This window comes from Larus michahellis, chromosome 2, assembly GCF_964199755.1.
Source record: "Larus michahellis chromosome 2, bLarMic1.1, whole genome shotgun sequence".
In the NCBI taxonomy this organism is placed as follows: Eukaryota; Metazoa; Chordata; class Aves; order Charadriiformes; family Laridae; genus Larus; species Larus michahellis.
The window spans coordinates 102,545,638-102,568,939 of record NC_133897.1 but is presented as its reverse complement, the minus strand read 5'-3'; the positions used below and the strand labels follow the sequence as shown (position 1 = coordinate 102,568,939).

At 40.5% G+C, this 23,302-nt stretch overlaps 1 protein-coding gene across 1 annotated transcript in view; it reads left to right on the top strand.

Moving 5' to 3' along the window:
- The first annotated feature begins 1,479 nt into the window (after window positions 1-1,479).
- Window positions 1,480-23,302, top strand: part of ELP2 (elongator acetyltransferase complex subunit 2) — a 41,566-nt gene continuing 19,743 nt past the window's right edge. Inside the window, exons 1-10 of the mRNA XM_074576423.1 lie at window positions 1,480-1,684; window positions 1,771-1,849; window positions 3,106-3,191; window positions 4,398-4,548; window positions 5,779-5,856; window positions 10,121-10,185; window positions 18,579-18,645; window positions 19,652-19,786; window positions 20,727-20,822; window positions 22,587-22,687. Of these exons, the coding sequence (XP_074432524.1) occupies window positions 1,553-1,684; window positions 1,771-1,849; window positions 3,106-3,191; window positions 4,398-4,548; window positions 5,779-5,856; window positions 10,121-10,185; window positions 18,579-18,645; window positions 19,652-19,786; window positions 20,727-20,822; window positions 22,587-22,687 (990 nt within the window). The 5' untranslated portion in view covers window positions 1,480-1,552. The remainder of the gene's footprint in view (window positions 1,685-1,770; window positions 1,850-3,105; window positions 3,192-4,397; window positions 4,549-5,778; window positions 5,857-10,120; window positions 10,186-18,578; window positions 18,646-19,651; window positions 19,787-20,726; window positions 20,823-22,586; window positions 22,688-23,302) is intronic.

Below are 23,302 nucleotides of genomic sequence, written 5' to 3'. Positions count from 1 at the left end.
TTTCCAGCTTTTCAGTTCAGCTTGCATTATTTCAGGATATCCCAGGCGCAATTTGGGAGCTGGAAGCACACACAGGCCAGCTGTAGGTAGCCACATCTCTTTTTCCTCTCACATCCCACGCTTTCTGTCACAGGGTAGTCCATTTATACTTCAGCCTGGACTCTGCTCCTGGGCCTTCAGCATGTGTGGGGTAGAGCGTCTGGAGGCACAGTGGATGTCCTGCAGGTCCTGCAGAGACTCTACGTGGCCTGTGGGACAGCAGGTTGCATCTGCAGCCTCTGGGAACTGGCAAGATTCTTGAGCCTGTGGAGGCTGAAACAATTTATGACACGTCTGTATCATGTAATACCCTCTAATGATCCCGTTTCTTAAGGCCAGTGACCGTGAAAGTAAAACTAGAATACTACGGCAGTATTTGTCTTTCTTGATTTGGTTTTAATTTCTTGGGCAGGGTGGGCAATAAATGTATCAATAAATCAAAAAAAAAAAAAAGTAACAGATGGAATTATCTCATCTGCTGCGATCTCATCTTTTGCCTTGAAAAACAGAGGTACTCAAATGTATTCAGGTCACCCCATTGGGGCCCTGGCCATTGCTCAGTTGCAAATTATTATAGACTCATGGAATGGTTTGGGTTGGAAAGGACCTTAAAGGTCATCTAGTTCCAACCCCCTGCCATGGGCAGGGACACCTCCCGCTAGACCAGGCTGCTCAAAGCCCCATCCAGCCTGGCCTTGAACACTTCCAGGGAAGGGGCATCCACAGCTTCCCTGGGCAACCTGTTCCAGTGCCTCACCACCCTCACAGTAAAGAATTTCTTCCTAATAGCTAACCTAAGCCTATCATCTTCCAGTTTGATGCCGTTACCCCTCTTCCTTTCACTAGATGCCCTTGTAAAAATTCCCTCTCCACCTTTCCCGTAGGCCCCCTTTAGGCACTGGAAGGCCACTCTAAGGTCTCCCTGGAGCCTTCTCTTCTCCAGGCTGAACAACCCCAACTCTCTCAGCCTGTCATCGCAGAGGTGCTCCAGCCCTCTCGTCATCGTCATGACCCTCCTCTGGACCCACTCCAACAGGCCCATGTCTTTGCTGTGCTGGGGGCTCCAGAGCTGGAGGCAGTACTCCAGGTGGGCTCTCACCAGAGCGGAGCAGAGGGGCAGAATCCCCTCCCTCCCCCTGCTGGCCGTGCTTCTTCTGATGCAGCCCCATGATTTCTGCGACAGTTATTCCAGGACATCGTAATAAACTGTTGCATTAAACACAGCCTGAACTCAGCGATTTTAAGAACGATTCTTTATCAGAGGGAGACTTTGCAGGTCACAGAAACCGATCAGAAATGGTTAATAACACCAACATTATCGCTGGCACCGACCGCCGGCACCGACCGCCGGCATCGAGCGGCGCCAGGCACCGCTCCCTCCCCCTGCCCCGCCAACGGCCGCGGGCCAGCCCCGCCCCTCGCGCCACAGTCCCCGCCCCGCCCCGGGCCGCCGCGCGCCGGGGTCGTTGCTACGGGAGCCGCGCGAGGTCGAGCACGCGGCGGGGCGGGGAAGATGGCGGCGCCCGTGGCAGTCTGTCATGTCGCCTGCTGCGCCAACCGGGCGGGCGGCGGGGCTGTGTCCTGGGGGCAGGGGGGGCTCCTCGCCTTCGGCAGCTGCCGCGACGTCGTCCTCTACGAGCCGGCGGTGAGCTGAGGGCGCTGCGGGCCGGGGCCGGGGCCGGGGCCGGCAGCGCGGCCTCACGCTCGGTGCTCTCTCTCCCGTTCTCGCAGGCCAGGCGGACGGCCGCCGCCCTCCGCGGCCACGCCGGCAGGGTGAATTGTGTGCGCTGGGTCCGCCGGCGGGACGGCGGTGAGTAGCGCGGCCTTTCTCCCCATCTCCCTGTCCCCTCGGCGGGGGGCCGGGGCCGCTTCTCCCCGGTGCAGCGGGCGCTGCTGCTCTGCTCCTCGCTGAGGAGGTGAGGCGGGGGGGTGGGTGGTGGGGAGGTGGTCAGCAGAGGGGCTGCGGTCTAAACTACGAAGGGCTGGAGGAAATACGGAGCTGCAGCACATCCTCTCGCCTTTAAGCCCAGCAGCTTCTCAGTAGGGGACTTTACCGGGTGGTTCTGCGGGAATCTGACCCGCCAAACTCAGGTGAGCGGTCCGGTAAGCGAGGGGATCCCGTCGGGCTGTCTTCTCCCGGCCCCGCAGCCAGGCCAGCCGTGGAGGCTGTTTTGCCTGCGGCTGCGGTGGCTCTGACAGGTCGGCAGATGCGCCGCTTGTGCTGCCGCTGGGCTCTTCAGTAAGGAGTTGGACTTTTGCGTGTTCTGACTTTGTAAACCGATTTGTAGTGCTCTTAAGAAATCTCATACTATAAAACCATAAGTTGCGTAGAGGTAATATCCACGAAAAAAATAATCCTTTAAGATAAAAATGATTAAGGCGTTTATGAGGCTTTTGCTTGGGAGTAATTCCAGGCTTTAAACTTGCTTAGTGTAGACTTTTCAAAGGCATGTATTCTTGCTCTTGGGCATTTCTCGAAACTTTCTGGAAAGAGAAGTGGGGCTGTTGATTAGACTGTTAATGTACCAGTAATCTACCAGTTGCTTTCTTTGTGGGGAATTACCAAGACGAAAATATTTCTCTTTGATAGTGATATAAACTGCCATCCTTTCAACTGGTTGCACTAAAACATTTTCTTCTGAAAACGGATTAAAAGAAATTGTTTTCAGGGAACTTGGGAATTAAATTTTTATGTGAAGCTTTGAATTCTGTTGGGTTAGATTTCTCTTGCTTTATTTTCCTATCCTCCAAAAAGACCAAACAAAAAAAGAAAATATTAAACTACAGTATTGGATTTGAGAATCTCTTTGGAAAGATATATTCATTACATTTATGTAGAACTCTAAATATTCTGTGACTTTTCTCTTTCTGTTGTCTTAAAGAATACATTTGCTTTTAAGCTATCTTGCACAGGTGCAACTCATATTTGCCATACTTTATTTTGATGGATACTTTGCTTACTGTTGATACGTGATATTTTGTGAGTAGTAACCAATGTAATCGCTTATGTTGTTGACTGCTGTTATAAAGTAAGTGTTCAAAGAACTTACCAAAATGTATTTTTAGCTTCTGAAACAGGGTTAATTTCTGGTGGATCTGATAAACAACTCATTCTTTGGGAAAGGTATGGAACAGTAACATGGAATAATCAGGTAAGCAGGAATAACCTCTTCTTAAAGCTTCCCTCCCCTCCAGTTTCTCGCATACCACAAATTATCTGTTTTGTCTGTATTTCTTATCTGTACCTTTTTGTTTTACCTTGGCTAACAAACCCCGTGTATATGTCCTTCAAATTGTTGGTATTCTGTCATGCTGTGTTTTACTTTAAATGTTGTTTCTTCTTTTCTGTAGTTTACCTTTTTCAAATCAGTCTTCATTTAGAAATTAGCTAACCAGTCATCAGGTGGATTTGTCTAGCGATGTCTGAAAGATGCTGTTTGTATGTTCTTGAGTCATTAGCTTTCTGTTGACTTTTCTTTAAGCTGCCTTAAAATCTTCGAACTATGAGGTTCATTTTTAGTTGATGTTTCCTGTACGCTTCTTCCTCATTTCTTTATATCCATTTGTAATGATTTCCAGTCAATCTGTGTAACAGTGTAGTGTTTGTATATAGGTAGTCTTATCAGAATGATACACAGGTTGGGGTAGTTTGTGTATATACCATGTTCTATTTTTAGAAAGAGATGTCAGGTACGTTTATCACAAAATTTGGATAAATGCTAGACAACTTCTGGTTCACAGAATTAAAAGCTTCTCATTTTGCTCTTTGTGACAAACAGATTACAAAGTGAATCACCTGTATTAATTCATTAATAAAGTAGGTACTTAAGTCCAAATTTAGAGATTTTGTTTTTCATGTCAGTATTTTGAAGGAGTGGAAAGCTGTTTTGATTTGTGAGAACACACTGAACATTGCTGCTAGGTCTGCTGTAGCTGCTACTTCATTGTGTTCTCTGCTCTGTCTCCTTCGCCACTAAGCTTCTCCAAACTTTTATGAGATGTTACTTAGGGTAAGGGGCAAGAGAAGGAGAAAAAGGAAGGAAAATTGCTCTTCTTAACTTATATACTATTTCCAGCTTTCCTCTAGGAATGGCGAGGTTTGTATAGTGTACACAGGAACATTTAATTCTGTTCAGCTTTGAACAAAGTCTTATCAAGTTAATAGTCATTATTGCCGTATCCCTTCTCTGTGTTTTCGTGGAATATGCTACAGCTAAAGCTGTAGCTTGGCAGGTGCTCTGCTGTCGCAGGTATACGACTCATTTTCAATATTATTTTATTTTTTAAAATGGCTTTAAAAATTCTCTCACCTAAGTTACTGGAATTTAAAACTTTGCAAAACTTTCTGTTGCGTTCAGCTTGTGAAAAGCATTCCTCTCAAAGGCCATACTGAAGCTGTTTGTGCTGTGGATGCTGTCTACCAGTCAGATGAACCTGATTTAAATCTGCTGATAGCTTCTGCAGCTTCTGACTCTACTGTGAGAATCTGGTCTCGGCATGGTTCAGAAGGTAACTTTTTTTTAACATTAGGGACAACATACTGGCTTAATAAAATGATGAGTGCTTATCCATTGAAGTACTTGGCTAAATGACAAGTACTCTTTTAATGCATCTTTTAATGCAACTCCATTTATTTCTCTTCAAACTTCGGTACATCAAACCACTGTATTGCTCTTTGAAAGCTGAGGGTTATACTAGTTTAACGGCTTTGGGTCAGATTTGTTCCTGCAGAATGATTTATCTTTGTTTTTCATCAGTGATGTGCTGGCTGAATGTTTCGTTTTAACATGTATTCAGAATCTGGTAATCTGAACCATCATTTTGCCCTGTAATGTGAGGGCAGACAAATTACTTAAAGAAATTGCTAATGCTGGCATTAGAAAGATGAGGTTAAAGTAGTCACTTGTTTGTTACTATTGATTTGAGTTCAATGAAGTTTGGGGTAATAGGATCTTGACCTTCTGGTGAACTAGGCCCTTGCATGGACACATGGGAGAATAGCTTGTTGAAATACATAAGAAATAAGTAGGGTGGATAATATAGATTTAAAGTGTTATTTGCTAGTTGAGTTGTACTGACTGCATCTCTCAAGCTACTTTCTTCCTTATCTGGTGCACTTGAAGATTTCACATTGCCCTGCCTACGTGAGAGAACTAGGTGGAAATTGCCAAACTTGAGTCCCATGTTCTGGAAGGTATTTCTCATGCTCCCAAAGAACACTATGAAGTCCTGTCCTTTCCTTTTTTTCTTGCTGTTGTGGGTTCTAGTGATGGAAGGACCAGTTCTCCTTCTGTAGAGAGGTTTTTCTGCTCTCCTGTTGGTTATTCTGATCTTGATGGCTTACTAGTTTAACTGCTTCTAGGATCTCAGGGGTCTTTGCAGGTTTTTGCTCTTCTGGCAAATGGATTCAGTTTTAGCTTCCTGTGTAATGAATGCTGTTGCCACAGGATATAATTTGCAATATTTACTGCTTCTAATGTGTTACCACAGTGAAGCTGTACGAGTTTAATACTCAGTGGAGAATGGTGACTCATCTTCTAACTCAGCTAACTCTGGATGAATTTCTGTGGCCCCACAGAACATAATGTCGTTCAGGCTTCTGAAAAAAGTAAAAGTTTTTCATCTCCTTAAAATAAAATTGAACAGGAAATTTTAAGTACATAATGTAGTAGGAAATGACAGTGTAACCGTAATACTTAATGATGAATGAGATCAACACTATCTTTTCTTCTTTTCCAGCTAAATGCATTGAAATTCTGCAGTTTGGAAATGGATTTGTTATGGATGTCTGCTTATCCTTCTTGCCTGGCAGCAATGGTAAGTACAGCTGCACATCTTGAGTATCAATGCAGGAAATGTCAAATCTAAGAAATCCCCCAAATAGGTTTTCATTTAACCGACTCCAGAACCTTGTGCCATACTTCTTGTTTTCTACAGAATCATCCTAAGCTGCTGCTTGTATCTAAAGATTTTCACTGAACTATTCTTAGCAATTAGAAAAATACTGGCTGATTACAGTGTCTTCAAAATGATGCTCAAATGGAGTTCTTTAGTTGAACTCTTGAGACAGAGAGCTTAAAAAGGGAGTACCAGGGCTGTAAGTGAACAGGAGTGGATGATGCTGTTAGTTTCACCCAGTCCTTGTGGTGCTGCTGTGTATGTTTGTTCTTGTTTGGATTGAAGGGCAAGATGCAGAAAAAGAAACTGCAGGCCTGCATCGAAAATTGCAGGTTAATGAGCAGTGTTTACACCTGTTCAGTTTTAAATGTGGAAAAAAAATGAGATGTTGAACAAGTTTAACCTGACTGTTCAGTATCATTTGTAGTTTTCTATTAACATAAATGTTCAGATTTTGTAGCCTGCCACAGACACATTCTTCTGTTGCAAACCTGTAGAAGCTGCTTTTTTTTTTTTTTTTTTTAACGAAAGGTATCCTCAAGCTAGATACTTAAACACAAACCTAATTTAATATATGTATCATTAGAGCCCATCACCTGGATGGAGGAGTGTCAGGGTCTGAAGAGGAAAAGTACTAAAGTTTCTTACTGTATCTAGGGTTTTCAGCTATTTGCTGCATATGTTCCGTGCTGCTGTGTTGTTTGGTTGTATGCCTCCAGAGCAGTTATACAGAAGCTTATTTTATTCTTTGGCTAGTGATAATTCTGGGAAGTATGAAAGCTCTATCAAGATGCGTTGTCCCATTTGGAAATGCTAATGTCTGTTTCCAGAGTGTGTCTGATATCAAAAGCAGCATCTGCACCACTGAAGAACTTTAAACCTCTCTCTCTCTATTTTTCCTGTAAATATATTAACAGGTGGTTGTTGAGATGAAGTTAAAAGGCTTGAGGGTAAATTAAAATCATTACCTCCAGTATCAATTTTTGTTAGAAGTGAAATGTCTGTGGTGCCAGTTTCATGAGTATGACATTCATATTGCAAAGCAATAGATTATTTCTTCATTTATGATACTGTACAGGTAAGAAATTCTCACTGTAACACTCTAAAGTAGTCCATCTGTTTAATGTTGAAATCATCGTATATAAGAGAAGTGACCATTCATTTTGGAAAAACCTTAAATGAAAATTATCATATTAATTCTTAAAATGAAATGCTTCTGAAACCAAAATTGCACAGAGTGCTTGAAGCTTCTTTAAATGATGGGATAGCAAGCATTTTGTTTTGTTGTGAAAAGCTCCCAGAGTCCCCAAAACCCAGTGTTGCTTAGAGTTGCGTTCAGAGCAGGACAGTCCTTTATTATGGCCTCTTCCCATCCCAGTTCAAGTTAATTATCCAAAACAGCACAGTGCTCATAACTTTAAAAAGAGTACTTTAGTTTTCTGAAGAACTGCAAGTATTTTCAAATGAGAAATTATTTCTGTAGGTTTATTATGGAAATTTTAAAAAAGATCCTGTACGTTTATGTTTATAATGCCAGTTCCAATATGAATGATCTCTACAGATAAAACTGTCAAGAAGCAGTTTAGATTTTGAACCATAAATGTGTGGTTAGAAATGTTTCCCCTAGAAATCTATCAAGGGGCTTTTAATACAGCATAGCCGTGTTCTGTGTTTTCTCCCTAAATCTGACATAGTAGTCCATACAACTGAACTGTTCTTGTTCAGAAGAGTATGTTAACTCTGAAATCTAAATAAAGTAGCTTAAAATATATTATTAAAAATCTCACTGCTGATAATTTTGTCAGAAACATTAATCTGTAATGGCAATTTGGAATTTTAATGAGCTTCAGGGAAAATGATCTATGATAACTTTAGAAGTTGCTCTGAAATATTTATGAAGGCTATGTTGGCAGCTGTGTTAAGATTTAAAAAAGCTTTTCTCTTGAGGACAGTCTGCAGTTCTGAATTCAGGAATTAAATACAGAATTACTTTTCTGAAACTCGTAAACTACTCTCCTGAACTAGAAGCATTTACAGTAACCTCTAATTTCACCAAGCAAAGAAATTTAAAGCTCACATCGAAAACTGATTAATACGTAACGGATGCTTTAACTTTCAGAAGACATTGAAGTTCATGATGCTTAGTATTTTAACTGACTGTCCTTAAAAAGAAATGATTAAAAAAAAAAAAAAGCTAAGAACCATTTTGGTGAAGAAGTCAAGTGGGGAAAGCCAGTAGACTGCTAATAAAAATAATTTGCTGCTGGAGTATAGCTTCAGCACTTTACTGGCAGCCTCTTAGTTAAGGAGTTTCTTTACAGTTGTTCTTGGAGTCTTGAAGAAGAGCTACTGTTTTGTTTGGTTGGTTGTTTTTTGCCTTGCAGTGTCTGCAGAAACTCTGCTTCTAAAACGCTGGGAACAGGATTTACTATTTTACAGATCTCGATCCGCTCTTTTGTCATATACTGTGATTTTTCCTACCACCTGGATAATTGTGGTGCTGTAGCTTGGCCTCTGACAAATAAGAATTGTCTCCTCAGAAGTGAATTGCACCACGTGAAAAAAAGAGAGAGTGAACTTGAAAAAGCTTTGCCAATCACATTGTCCCCATTGCAATTGGACCACAGTTTCCAACACAATTTTTCTATTTCCTTTGCAGGACTTTATCTCAATCAGATCCAAATTCTAATATTCTTGCACATTTATGTGAAAAGCTATATCTTAGTCTGGTTTTGCCGATTATATATTTCTCAATAGAACTTTTTATGTGAAAGTGTTTGCATTTGTCGGATACTGCAACTAGATAATAATTTTTTCTTGTTTTTATTAGTCAAACTTTTATTCCATTGAGGAACTATGTAATTACTGTAATGGCCCATAAAATGTATTTCGTGAGGAAAGATGATACTGGTTCCAAGAACATGCATTGCATTATATTTTGTGGAAGAAAACCTCACTTTTGCCCAGTTTCTGAAGAAGACCAGGTTGACTTTCAAAACAGCTCATTACCTCCAGTCCAAAGCAATCTTTTTTGGCCCCCTTATAAAGCAAGGGGGAGATGGAGGTGAAGTGTGACTTAGAGGTTGGAGAGGAGAAGCAAGTGATGGAGTGTATGAATGTGAAATGTGACTTAGAAGTGTGAGTGGAACAGCAGATAACTAGCCACAGGTTTGGTACAGGCAAAAAGAGGAAATTAGCATAGAGCATAAACTTATGATGATTATTCAAATAGATTTTTGGTCTATTCATAGTAAAGATAAAATTATCTTTATAAGGGGATGGCATTTAGGTTGGTTTTTTGATGAAGTAGTTGATTTTAGTGAAATTTAGTATTTCGTTTTCTACCCAGACTTGAGAAATGTGAATGTTGAGCCCTGATAACTTATTTCTTCATGATTTTCTAATTCCTTTTCTTTTACTATTTAGTCCCTAGCACTACTACTTCACCCTTATGATTCAAGAAGACTGGAGTAAGGGTTAACTATTTTTCCCCATCGTCTTCTGTGGGAAAGATGAATTAAAACACTGCCTAACTTCACTTGTTTTTCCCTTAGACATAATCTAGTTTGATTCAATACTTATGGTTTTTTGCATGCTTTCTAGATAGCGGGTAGAAGTAAACTACTTCAAAACTTGAGTAGGTGTATAATAATGTTAATTGCTTTCATATCCTTGTGTATGACCACCAGTGAGTGGTGGTCTGTCTTCCTTTTTTGGTCTGTCTTTTTATTTGCTGTGTAGCAATTATGCTAACTCCATCTGTATAGTCATTTCAGTTGACTTAGGACATCGAACTGTATTAGTTCGGAGTCATTTTGCTGTTGTTGCTTTTGTGTTTAGAGCAAATGTTTGTTGAGATGAATAAAACAAATATAATTAATTAAAAATCTCTAATACTTATCTTCCTACAGATATGTGAGCTTGAAGGAAACTACTGTTTAGTATCTTAAGTATTTCTAGATATTATTTACATGCCAAAATAACTTTGGAGTTTTGTGTTCTTGAGATACTAGTTTAGTATTAGGTGTCTAATTTAGAAAGCATTAAGAAGTGGTATCATGCTTGCCTGTCTGTTTGTATTAATATATTTATTGATACTATATTGATTTTTATATAATTTTTTCATATCTTAGAGTATTAGATTTTGTAACTTGAGTAATGGAGACTTTTTTTCCCTTTTCAGTACCAATACTGGCTTGCGGTGGTGATGACTGCAAAATAAATTTGTTTATACAGCAGAATGGTCAGGTAATTACAGTTTTTTCTCTCTTGCTCAGAGCATTGTTCAGTTTTTCTGCTTCTTTTCTTTTCATATGTGCTGCTGATTTTTTTGAGGTTCTTCAATAACTGCCGTCTGTGTCTAGATAGCTGTCACATACAACTACCCCTTTTCAAATAGTTCATCCATTTTTCTAGGTAATGATGAAATGCACATCCAGAATGTTGAAGTTGGATTCAGTGCATAAAAGTGTTAGCTTTTCTTATTTTTTTCCTGTGTGAAGATAGCCTGTGTTTCTGTTCCCACTGATAAAAAATAGCCACAACTGTCATTCTTTACTGAGTATCCATGCATTGAATGGTTCGTATGGAAATGATGTTACTTTCAGTCTATAAATTCTTATAATAAAACCGATATAATTTCTATCTGTGGAACTGCATATTTGTTGCTAAGTGTGCCCTTTGTGCTGAATGCTTGTGAAAGTCAAAAGAAATATTTGAAGGAGCATCTGATCTTCTAAAAGCACAAGCATTTTTCATATATTATTCAGAAGCTGGCAATCTTTAGTTTTTCATACAGATAAATGTTCCTCTTGAGCACTAGAAAGAGATTCTGTCCTCTCTTGCATCTGTTCAGAAGTTTTGTTAGACTATAGAGCATGTGTTGAATGACTGTTCTCCAAACAGAAGTCAATGTCACTTCTTTCTCTCTGTGACTGCCTTAAACAAAAAAGAAAAACAAACAAAAAAAACCCACACCAAAAAACCTTAAACCACACCAGTGCCCAGAAAGCACCAATGAACCTACCATTCAGAACCCCTCACTGAAGCGGATGAATCTAGGAACCACTTATTCTTCCGGATTTGTTCAGAGACAGTCCCCTTAGGTGTTAAAGAATAGATACTCCTTTTTGCTTTTTGAGAGAGATAAAAGCTGCGTTATACATAATTTTCCTGTTCATGCTGCCACATACAATAGTAAGATTATTTTTTTTTGTCATCAGTAAAGTAAATTCTTCAGCCTTTATCTGCTACGTTCAGTAATTTCTTGACCACTAAGCAGGAAAGAAGGGTTGCTTTCTTAGCTTTTTTTTTTTTTCTCCCCCTATGTAGCTCATGAGTTAAATCACTTCAATGACATTCTCTGGGAATTAGCAATGGCAGAATGCCACTCATGATTCTCAGCGTGCTAAAGAAAGACTTTTATCTCAGGGGCTGTGTAGTTGATTTTCCTTGTTCAAAATCTGGAACTTGTTTTCTTGTATGGTTCAGATTGACAAATAATATGCAGTTTGACTGCCAAAAATGTTCAGAGATACATAACTTATTTTGTCATTTGTTGACCAAACTTTTGAGTATAACAACATTCTTAGCCATTCTTAAATGCAGTCAGTCAGTGGAGGATAAAGCAAGGTAACTGGAATAAACTAGTTCCATCTTCAGCTTCATAAGCAAGTTTATGCTGCTGTCTTTTTTTGGAGGTTGGAAACTTTATTCGTACAAGGGGTGAGGAATTTTCTCATATTTTACGTGTGCTATTTTTTATACCTTCAATGTTAGGAAGTATTTTCACCTGTTGCCCTGGCAGAGTTGGCATTCACAGTCTCATTTTTTAAATGAGGTGGGACTTCTGGTTGGTGTCTGTCTTAACTTTACAGAACATCTCTTTTAACTAAGTAGGCTGTACAGACCTCAAAGAGAAGAGCCTGAATTTAATTCTATGTGGAGTAAAAGTGCCTTACAGCTATTAACAGAATGAAAACATCCTTGTGAGCCTTCTGACATAAATTCCTTCCTAGCTGCTAAAGGGAGCTTTTCCTTTTTAGTCATGTTCTCTCAGATCTGCTGACACCTTTTTTTTTATGGCTTCTGTAGCACTTCTAAAGGTATTTGCAGGAAGTGTTACTGTCGTCCTGCCATTTTTTACTAGAACTTAGTGTAGAAGAGTGATTAGAATCTAAACTTCTGTGTCATTCCCTCAGTGGTAAGGGCCTATAGCTCTGTCCTGTCAACTATGACTCTTGGAAACCTTTTCCTTTAGTTAACATCTTAAAAAGGACTGTATGAACACAAAGGTAAAATGTAAGTTCATAATGGGATGTTCTAAGGAAACTTGGAGGGCGCTGTTATACTCTGAGGGAGGATGAGGCATCTTCAGTTAGCCAATTCAGGCTGCCTTTTGGTAAACTCATTAATTTTACAATTGAAATATATTTATTCATAAAAACTGCTTGTTTTTTTGAAATTGAGTGGTCAGGCTTCAAATCCTTTAAGATTCTCTACCCGTAGACCCCTGATAGTGTTAAGCAGTAGAGAGAAAATGAACTCTTTGCTTTTCTGAGCTCTTGAAAGAGGGTGTTGATTTATAAAAGTACCCAGGGAAGAATCTTTCAGAAACCATTATCTGTCTTTCCTGCTTGAGGTATTACAGGCCTATGGAGGGGAAGTAAGTAAATCAGAGGACCAAAATAGAGCTTTAAAATGAAACATGGCTTCTGTGAGAAGATTTAGCGGTGCATGTTTGACTTTGTTTCCCCCAAATAATTTTGTCTAATTGAGAAGTGGAGTAAGAGACACAAAGATAATTCAGGCTCCTAATTCGATGAGATTAACAGCTGGATAATGGAGGGATATCACATCTAGCATCCAGTGGGGAAAAACTGAGAAGACTTGGACCTCTGTTGCCAAATTTGCTAAACAATATTACCAGCTTGGTCCTGAAGGACATGTACCCAAAATGTAGGCAGAGTGTGCTGGGCATGTCCACAGACAACCTGGCTTCATTAGCTCTGCTACCTACAGAACAGCTTTATTCTTTGCCTAAAAGAGACCAAATTGCTGCTGTGCAGAAATGTTTGGAGATTAGTTGAGAGGCGTGGGAAAACTTGTGAAGTCAGTGAGTCAGACCATGAGCTTTTGCTAGATTTAACTGTTGGTACTGTAACTTTTTATGTATCCAGTGAGGACCAAGGGGAAAACTGAAACTGAGAAGGAGAAATTTGAGACTGTAGAAACAAAATCCGGAAAAATGAGAAGAACAGATCAAAATACTTGTAAATATAACCTAGGCAATAATAAAAACTTTGACTGAATCATTTAAAAATAATGACCATGTGCATCTGATCATTGCCCAACTAGGGAGGGTGCCCTGCTGGATCTGTTGTTTGTGAACAGAGAAGGATCGTGGGTGATGTGACAGTTGGAAGCTGTCTTGGGCATAGTGACCACAAAATGATAAGAGTGTTCTATTCTTGGAGAAGTAAGGAGGGGCGTCAGCAGAACTGCTACCTTGGATTCCAGAGGGCAGACTTTGGCTGTTTAGGAGCCTGGTTGACAGAGTCCCTGGGGAGGCAGTCCTGTAGGGCAAAGAAGTCCATGAAGGCTGGACATTTTTCAGGAAGGAAGTCTTAAAGGTGCAGGAACAGGCTGTCCCCATGTGATGAAAGACGAGCCGGTGGGGAAGGCGACTGGCCTGGCTGAACAGAGAGCTTTGACTGGAGCTCAGGTTGAAAAAAAGAAAAGGGAGTTTATGACCTTTAGAAGAAGGGGAAGGCCACTCGGGAGTACTACAAGGATGTTGTGATTGTTATGCAGGGAGAAAATTAGAAGGGCCAAAGCCCAGATAGATTTTAATCTGGCTACTGCTGTAAAAGACAAGAAAAAATGCTTCTACAAATACATTAGCAACAAAAGGAGGGCTAAGGAGAATCTCCATCCTTTATTTGATGTGGGGGGAAACATATTGACAAAGGATGAGGAAAGGGCTGAGGTACTTGATGCCTTCTTTGCCTCAGTCTTTAATAGTAATACCAGTTGTTCTCTGAGTAACTAGCCAGCCCCCTGAGCCAGAAAACAGGGATATGGAGCAGAATGAAGCCCCCTATAACCCAAGGTGAAATGGTTAGTTTCACCTGCTACACCACTTAGACACACACAAATCTATGGGGCTGGATGGGATCCACCCAAAGGTACTGAAGCTGCTGGCGGGAGTGCTCACCAAACCACTTTCCATCATTTATCAGCAGTCCTGGGTAACTGGGGAGGTCCCAGTTGACTGGAGGTTAGCAAATGTGATGCCCATCTACAAGAAGGACCAAAAGGAGGGTCCAGGGAACTACAGGCCTGTCAGTCTGACCTCGGTGCCAGGGAAGGTTGTGGAACAGATCATCTTGAGTGCCATCACATGGTACATGAAGGACAACCGGACAACCAGGCCCAGTCAGCATGGGTTCATGAAAGGCAGATCCTGCTTGACTAACCTGATCTTCTATGACAAGGTGACCCAGTTGGTGGATGAGGAAGGGCTGTGCATATTGTGTACCTAGACTTTGGTAAAGCCTGTGACAGTTTCCCCACAGCGTTCTCCTGGTTCTCCAAACTCATGGCTTGGATGGGTGGACTCATTGCTGGGTAAAAAACTGACTGGAGGGCCAGGCCCAAAGAGTTGTGGTGAATAAAGTTAAATCCAGTTGGTGGCTGGTCACAAGTGGTGTTCCCCAGGACTCAGTATTGGGTCTGGTTCCGTTTAATATCTTTATCAACGACCTGGACGAGGGGATCAAGTGCACCCTAAGTAAGTTTGCAGATGACACCAAGTTAGGTGGGAGTGTCGACCTGCTTGAGGGAAGGAAGGCTTTGCAGAGGGATCTGGACAGGCTGGATCAATGGGCCAAAGCCAATGGTATGAGGTTCAACAAGGCCAAGTGTTGGGTCCTGCACTTGAGTCACAACAACCCCATGTCAGCACTACAGGCTTGCAGAAGAGTGGCTGGGAAGCTTTCCAGTAGAAAAGGACCTGGGGGTGTTGGTCAACTGATGGCTGAGTGTGGCCAGCAGGACTAGGGAAGTGGTTGTACCTCTGTACTGTGCACTAGTGAGGCTGAACCTTGAATACTGTGTTTAGTTTTGGGCCCCTCACTAGAAGAAAGACATTGAGGTGCTAGAGCATGTTCAGGGAAGGGCAACAAAGCTGGTGAGAGGTCTGGAGAACAAGTCTTACGAGGAGCAGCTGAGGGAACTGGGGTTCCTTAGCCTGGAGAAAAGGAGGCTGAGGGGAGACCTTATCACTCTCTCCAACTACCTGAAAGGAGGTGGTAGCGAGGTGGGGGTCAGTCTCTTCTCCCAAGTAACAGGTGATAGGACAAGAGGAAGTGTCCTCAAGTTGTGCCAGGGGAGGATTAGATTGGATATTAGGAAAAGTTTCATCAACAAAAGGGTTGTCAAGTGTTGGAACAGGCTGCTCAGAGAAGTGGTTGAGTCACCATCTCTGGAGGTATTTAAAAGGCATGTAGATACAGTGCTTAGGGATATGGTTTTATTGTGGACTTCGCAGTGTTAGGTTACCAGTTGGACTCAATGATCTTAAAGGCCCCTTCCAACCTAAATGATTCTATGATCCGGAAGTGCCAGTGAGTGCAGAATCGACTAGCCAAATGAGGCTTAGGTGGCTGTGAGAACATGTTCTTAAGCCAAAACTTTCTGATTTGGAAATTTCTGTTAAGCTATTCTGGTAACGTATCTCTTATACAGATCGTTCTATAACATTAAGACTGCAAATGCAGAACAAGAAGCTGAGTAATGTTGTTTGATGGGAAGGTGATTTTGGAGAATATCAGGAACGTTTGACCAAAGAGAGAGGCACTGATTTCTGAGTGTGTTTCTTCTTGTGCTCATTTTTCATACTCCTACACATTTTTCCTTTGGGTGAGTTACTGTTGCTCACCATCTCCTCTGAAGCCGAAGACAGAGATTTTGAGAAAGAGCAGCAACACAATCAGAAAGGCTTGTTCTTTTGTTCGTTCTTCCGTTCATTCTTTAATGGATAGGGAAAGTTGCAGACTTGTGCTGATAACAGAGGCTATCATCTAATCTTAACTCTTAGTAGGCCTAGGTAAGGGATTTAGCAGAATACGATGTCAGAAATAATGTGGTAGTTACTCATGATAAACTACAGTAACGTTTTAACTGCAGTGGTTATTTCAAACATTTTAAGTCAACTCGGGATCAAAAAATGTCATGGAAACAAGGCTTTTTCTGGGCAAAGAAAAATAGAAATGTTTTAAATGCTAAATAAGCAGTAAACACTTGTACCTTAATTTAATCAAAATAAAATGGTAATATTATATATGTTATGAATGAAAATATACTACTAATGAAAGTTCTTAAAAGGGAATCTGGACTGTGTTTGCATTCCTGTGTTCTTGAGCCTGTGTTCATGTAGAGTTTTATATCAGCAGATACAGTTCTTGATGTATACCTTCCTTAGAAACTTAGTCAACAAACTTAAGAAATGTAGGGACTATTTCTAGCCCCATAAGTAATTCTTATTAATATTATAATATTACTAATTAATTATTTAAATAATTTCAAAACATCTACTCTTCTTTTTACACTTGATTTTGCCTGTAGTCATTTTCCACATCATCCACTTCACATATGTAGTAGAAATTATTTACCATGTCATACTAGCATCATGTTGTTCTTTGTGTAGAATAGAATAGAATCATAGAATCATTTAGGTTGGAAAAGACCCTTGGGATCATCGAGTCCAACCATCAACTCACTCTACCAAGTTCTCCCTTACACCATATCCCTTAACACCACATCTAAATGAGTCTTAAACACATTCAGGGGTGGTGACTCCACCACCTCCCTGGGCAGCCTATTCCAGTGTCTGACCACTCTTTCTGTGAAGAATTTTTTCCTAATGTCCAGCCTAAACCTACCCTGCTGCAGCTTGAAGCCATTCCCTCTTGTTCTATCACTAATTACCTGTGAGAAGAGACCAGCACCAACCTCTCTACAATGTCCTTTCAAGTAGTTGTAGAGCGTGATGAGGTCTCCCCTCAGCCTCCTCTTCCTCAAACTAAACAGTCCCAGCTCCTTCAATCGCTCCTCATAAGATTTATTCTCCAGGCCCTTCACCAGCTTTGTTGCCCTCCTCTGCACTTGCTCCAGCACCTCGATATCTCTCTCGTATTGAGGTGCTCAGAACTGGACACAACACTCAAGGTGTGGCCTTACCAGTGCTGAGTACAGGGGGACAATCATCTCCCTACTTCTGCTGGTCACACCATTTCTAATACAAGCCAGGATGGCATTGGCTTTCTTGGCCACCTGGGCACGCTGCTGGCTCGTGTTCAGCCGCTTGTCAGTTAGAACCCCCAGGCCCTTTTCTGCCAGGCAGCTCTCCAGCCACACTTCCCCAGGCCTGTAGCGATGCATGGGGTTGTTGTGGCCCAAGCGCGGGACCCGGCACTTGGCCTTGTTGAAGCACATTCCATTAGCATTGACGCATCAGTCCAATCTATCCAAGTGTCTCTGTAGAGCCTCCCTATCCTCATGCAGATCAACACTCCCGCTTAACTTGGTGTCATCTGCAAACTTACTGATGATACACTCTATGTCCTTATCAAGGTCATCAATAAAGATGTTAAACAGAAATGGTCCCAACACTGAGCCCTGAGGGACACCACTTGTGACCGGCCTCCAGCTGGATTTATCTCCATTGACCACCACTCTTTGGGACCGTCCATCCAGCCAGTGCCTGATCCAGCAGATCGCATGCTCATCCAGGCCATGAGCAGCCATTTTTTCCATAAGAATTTCCATGAGAATGGGGGACAGTGTCAAATGCTTTTTGAAAGTCTAGGTAGACAACATCCACAGCCTTTCCCTCATCCAATAATTGGGTCATCTTGTCATAGAAGGAGATCAGGTTCGTCAGGCAGGACCTGCCTTTCATAAACCCATGCTGACTAGGCCTGATCCCCTGCTTGTCCATTATATGAGTTGTAATGGCACTCAAGATGATCTGCTCCATGACCTTCCCTGGTACCGAGGTCAGACTGACAGGCCTATAGTTTCCTGGATCCTCCTTTCTGCCTTTTTTTTGTAGATGGGTGCTACATTTGCTACCCTCCAGTCCATTGGGACCTCCCCAGTTATCCATAACTTCAGGTAGATAATGGAAAGTGGTTTGGCGAGCACGTCTGCCAGCTCTTTCAGCACTCTTGGATGTAACCCATCTGGTCCCATAGACTTGTGCACATCCAAGCGGTGTAGCAGGTCACTGATCACTTCCTCTTTAATTGTGTACTACTATAAGCCTGATAAACTTCAAAGATTTTTCATCTGTATCATAGAGAGACTGTAGCCTCTTGAAGGTGAGCACCTTAAATTCTCATGCTTTCCTGCTCATATATGGGAAGTCCCATAATGGGACGTGTTTACCCAATGGTGGCAAAACCAAGAAGGCCTATTTAGAGTCTATCAGTAAATTACAATCCTTAGGAGCAGCTTATTTTTCTGGTTTCAAATAATAGAAGCTGTAAATATGAAAGATTTGAAAATCCAAAGCTAATTGCTGATATGTATGTGGTAATTAAGTGCATTTCTATGATGTAACAAGAATTTCTATTCAGTTTCAGAAAACGTTAATACTCCCCGGCCATGAAGACTGGATAAGAGGCATCGAATGGGCCACCTGTGGTCAGTGTGATGGATGAATAAAGAGGGATACTGGGTTAACGGCAGTACTACTGTTTTACCCCTCCAACAGATGGCTTTGATGCCCAGTAGTGCCTAAGCTCTTGTGGTTGTGATTTTTTTTCTTTTTTTAAAATGTTGGTACAAATATTAAAGATCAAGATAGAACTTTGTGACCTCTTAAAACACAAGAATTGTTGAGCCTATACTACAGTTATATTTCAGTTATCAAAATTATAGCTACAGTAGGATTGATAGAGAACACTCATGTGCCTCATTTTGTCTTGCTTGCTTCAGGTATGTTTACCTGACTGGTACCTAAATGCAAACAACTAGGAGTTTTAGGAACTTGTCCATTTCAATTCGCAAATATCTGTATCTGTGTGAGGAAGAGCTGGCTGCTTTTTCAAAGGGGGGAAGGTAGGAGGAAATAGCACTTTTCTTGTTCCCACCCCTCTCTTTTTTTTTTTTTTCTTTTTTTTTATGAATAGGAGGTTGAGAGGAGAACCTATTCATATGCTAACCAATTAAATAGTTGTTGCAATGGCAAAAATAAAATAGAAGGAGTTAGAGAACGCTGCAATTCTGAAGGAAGAAAAGGAGGAAAGGCGTTCTTGAAGAGTACTGAGGCTGTCAGAATTTTGAGAGCGAAGGCCATAAGTAGTAGGGAGGTGTATCTACAGCATTTACCATGTCTTCCATGTCTTATAAGCAGGGGTATGTCCATAGTCAGTGTGTTACAAACTAGTAGAGAGTTTGAAATGGGAGAGTGAGTTGGTGTTGAGATAAAACAGCAGTTTGTGATACTGTATGCAATACGAAAAATTAATAATATTAGTGTATATTGAAACTAATAACTAGTGCACTTTAATTTTAATAATATTAGTGCAAGATAATGCTGTAGTGTGTGTTTGGAAAGATGGTAGGTTAGTGATGGCAGTGGTTGCAATGAAAAAGCAATGAGAACATGGCTCTAATTATTATATTTTTTTTTTTTTAAACCAAATAGGTGAAGACCTTTTCTTAGCAAGCTGTGCTCAGGATTGTTTGATAAGAATTTGGAAAGTGTGTACAAAATCAAAGCAAATTCCAGAAACTGAAGATGATACCGTAAGACTGAAAGAGAATGTTTTTACTGTCAAGGGTAGGTAGCAGTTGTAGAATTCTTTTGCACAACTTTTTGCGCAAAAACTGTTTGTGTTTTCGGGGGAGCTAACAAGGTGATTACCATTTAATTTGGTTTATTTCTTGTATTAAAAGAATCTGAGACCAGTTTGACTACCTTATTTTTATTCAGCTCTTAGAAAAGTGTAGTTATTGTTTTAAAGCAGTGACTATGTAAAGTTAATGATGTGTTACAAAAAATGGTAAAGCAGTGAGAGCTTAATATCAACATGCATTGTTACACCCATTCCAAATGCAGTACATACATAGGAGAAATATTTGTGCGAGGTAAGCTGTTGTGCAGTTCTCCTCCAGTTTAATAACATACTTTTAATTTTCTTTCAAATTCAATGCATTAAAAGGTGCTACTATTACTTAAACCTTAGAAAAGTATTGGAGAGAACAGGTAAGTATATGTAGGCTTACTTTATTTAACATACTGTTTGAGCACTGTAACATCAGAGGCTCACAATGCCAACATTGTGAGGTAAATTATTAGGCAACTTAGGTAATATAATGGAGTTTGTATGATGTTATATGTAAAAAGTGCTCATGCTACTTGCTACAAATCCTGACTCATTGCTTGGAGTATGTTAAAGCTTGTACTTACAGTTGCTTGGAGATGTAAATATGCTTAAGAGTATGGGTAGAGCCAGTGTCAGAGCGTTTATTTCAAAATTGCTTGAGAGTTCTCCACGAATTCTGTAATACCACTCTGAGGCAATAGGCTAACCTCTTACAGTCAGTCTGGTACTCAGAGCTTGTGGAAGTAGGTTTTCAAGGAGCTGTTCAATGTCAATAGGCTATTGAGATATTGGTAGATGATGAAAGCTGTTGATTTTTTTCACTGAAGATATCAGAAATGACCTGGTCTTTCTTGGCTTTTAGAAAGAAATGTGCTTTTCTCTGATTTGTGCTAGATACTGATACAACATATGCAGTTACTTTGGAGTCGGTGTTGGCTGGTCATGAAAACTGGGTGTATGCAGTTCACTGGCAACCTTCATTTTCCAAAGGTAAAAAGATAATAAGCACTTAGCAGTTGCTTTGTGTACATACAATACAGTCACATGTCTTTGAATTGTGTTTGCGTGTTCACTTGTCACTGTGGAGTATGAAAATCTTAAAATCCTGCAAATAATGTTTTATTAGTAAATGGATATTGTCTTTTACTCGTGTTTTCTTTAATTAATGAAATAAAATAACTGAGCTGCGCTGGCTTTATCGTAATTGATTTGTTGTTTATGGAGTACAAATTAGTTTAATCAGTGTGAATTAATAGCTCTAATAGTTTACCTTGATACATGTATTTGAAATGTTTGTTCTTCAGAAGGTAAGCATTAACTCAAGAGCACTCCTTTCTTTTTCTTGGAGTAGCAAGTAACAAATAGCATCATTCAGAAGATTAATCTTTAGTCTTCTGTCCATTAATATAACACGCCAGGGATCCCTTGAGTATCAGTTTTCTCTAGCATGTAGCTTTAAGACGTTAATGCAGACTGTCATAAAAAAAATGTTATTTACAGTTTAATTTTGCATTTTGCCCTAGTCTTTATCTTTCTTTATAAATCTTTAAATTCTGACAGCCTTGTTTGCAGTACTGATTTGCTGGTGTGTGTCTGCCTGGCGTATAAGGGAGGGAGATTCTTGACTCGACATGCTTGCACAATCAGAATGCCGTTTTGTAATTGTATTGGCACAGGTGCCTTTTTTCTGAGATGTTTTAGAGTTGCCGATGGCAGGTGACTTCATCAGTACAAAGCACAGCTTTGCCAGTGTATATACAACGTTTGAACAGTAGAGTGCAATTAGAATGTTAAGATACCCGTAGTGAAAGACACAGGACTTCCTTTAGAAATATTGGCTTAGTTATCTGTTATTTAAATTTATTTCTTTTTCAGACACCAATAAAAGATTTTGCCTGTTAAAGCAAGGTTTAGGCACAATATAGACATGTAAGTCTTGCACTGCAGTCTGAAAAACTGTCCTGTTAGACCATGAAGTTTTCCAGGTGTTCTGGAATTATGCTTCTGCATATGTGCAGCTTCTTGTTTTCTGTGGTGTGCCCAATCTTGGGTTCCCCAAAATAGATTTTCTTCTTCAGTAGAGGCAGACTGATCTGAGAGACATATTCTCAATGCAGAAGGTAAGAGGTCTGGTGCTGACATAAGATACCACCTCATGAGATGCCCACCGATGTCTCTATTCTCAAGAAAGGTTCCTCAGTGGTTCTCTTATGGGTTTTGCAACTGGGTGATCAACCAGTTTCCTCTTCCCCATTCTGGCTGTGTTGGGCGTTTTTCTGGAGTGTTTCGCCGCATTTTAGGGAGCAGTCCTTACTACTGTATGTATTACAAGGTCCTAGAGTCTATTGAAGTCTGTAGTGAATCTAACCCTTAATTTGGAAAAAAACAACCACTGAATACTGGCATAGAGATTATTTTGTTTTAAAGTGTAAATCTCTCAGTAAAAACTTATTTGAGGAATAGAAATGAGAACTGCTACACTGTCTCTCTGTGAAGCTCTAGTTTTCCCTCCAAATTACATTTGTTTCAGTATTGATTTGGAGTGAATAAACAGTAGGATATGGTTATTCTCATGTACGTGTTTTACATTTCCTTTGGGAGATTATGGCTGAAAAATACAATAGCTCATAATGAATGCCTGGCAAGAATGTAGAGCCTGGTAAGTCTGGCATTTAAGTACTGCATTGCATGTCTCTGATTCTTTTAGAAAGTATTCTCATAGGTTGTAGGGTGATAATTTTCCTTGTACTGTAGATGGCAGCATGCAACAACCAATGAGGATATTGTCTGCGTCAATGGACAAAACTGTGATCATCTGGGAACCTGATAAGGAAACTGGAGTCTGGCTAGAACAGGCAAGTGTCAGTCTTTTTCACAATATATGCTGTATTCAGTTTGTGTTTCTAGCATCGTGTGTGTCCTGTAGGGAACAAAAACTCTATAAAATGCTGAGAGAGAAAGGCAAAAGCATTTTATTGCAAAAATACTCATCTGATGCTGTGTTGTGAGTAAAACTGTATTTTTCCAAAATGATGTGATGCAATAAGTTTTTTATTGCTTCTTTGCTTATTACCATATTGGGGAGTTTCTAAGGGGAGATTGTGCTCAACTGTCATTTGTAGTATAGCAAGCCACATGCTGCATAGGAACATGCACTGTGTACTCCTCGTAAGAAGGGGAAGAAACCCTTCTGAATTATTTGTAGCAAATCCTTGTGGAAATGTGCAGCCAAGCAGTTACTACAGAGCAGCTGACACGCAATTCACAAGCCTAGTTTTACTCACAGTAACTTGTTCATGGGCTGTAATTTGGTTTTTCTTCCATTTAAGCTGGATGCTTACGTTTCACTGTGGTATTTTGAATGCTGATCTGATGTGGATCATCCTAAATAAACAAGTAGTACAACCAGATTTATCTAGTGCTTTCCTAGATGTCTTTGTTTTCAGTTGACCTTCTCTTCCAAATTGCAA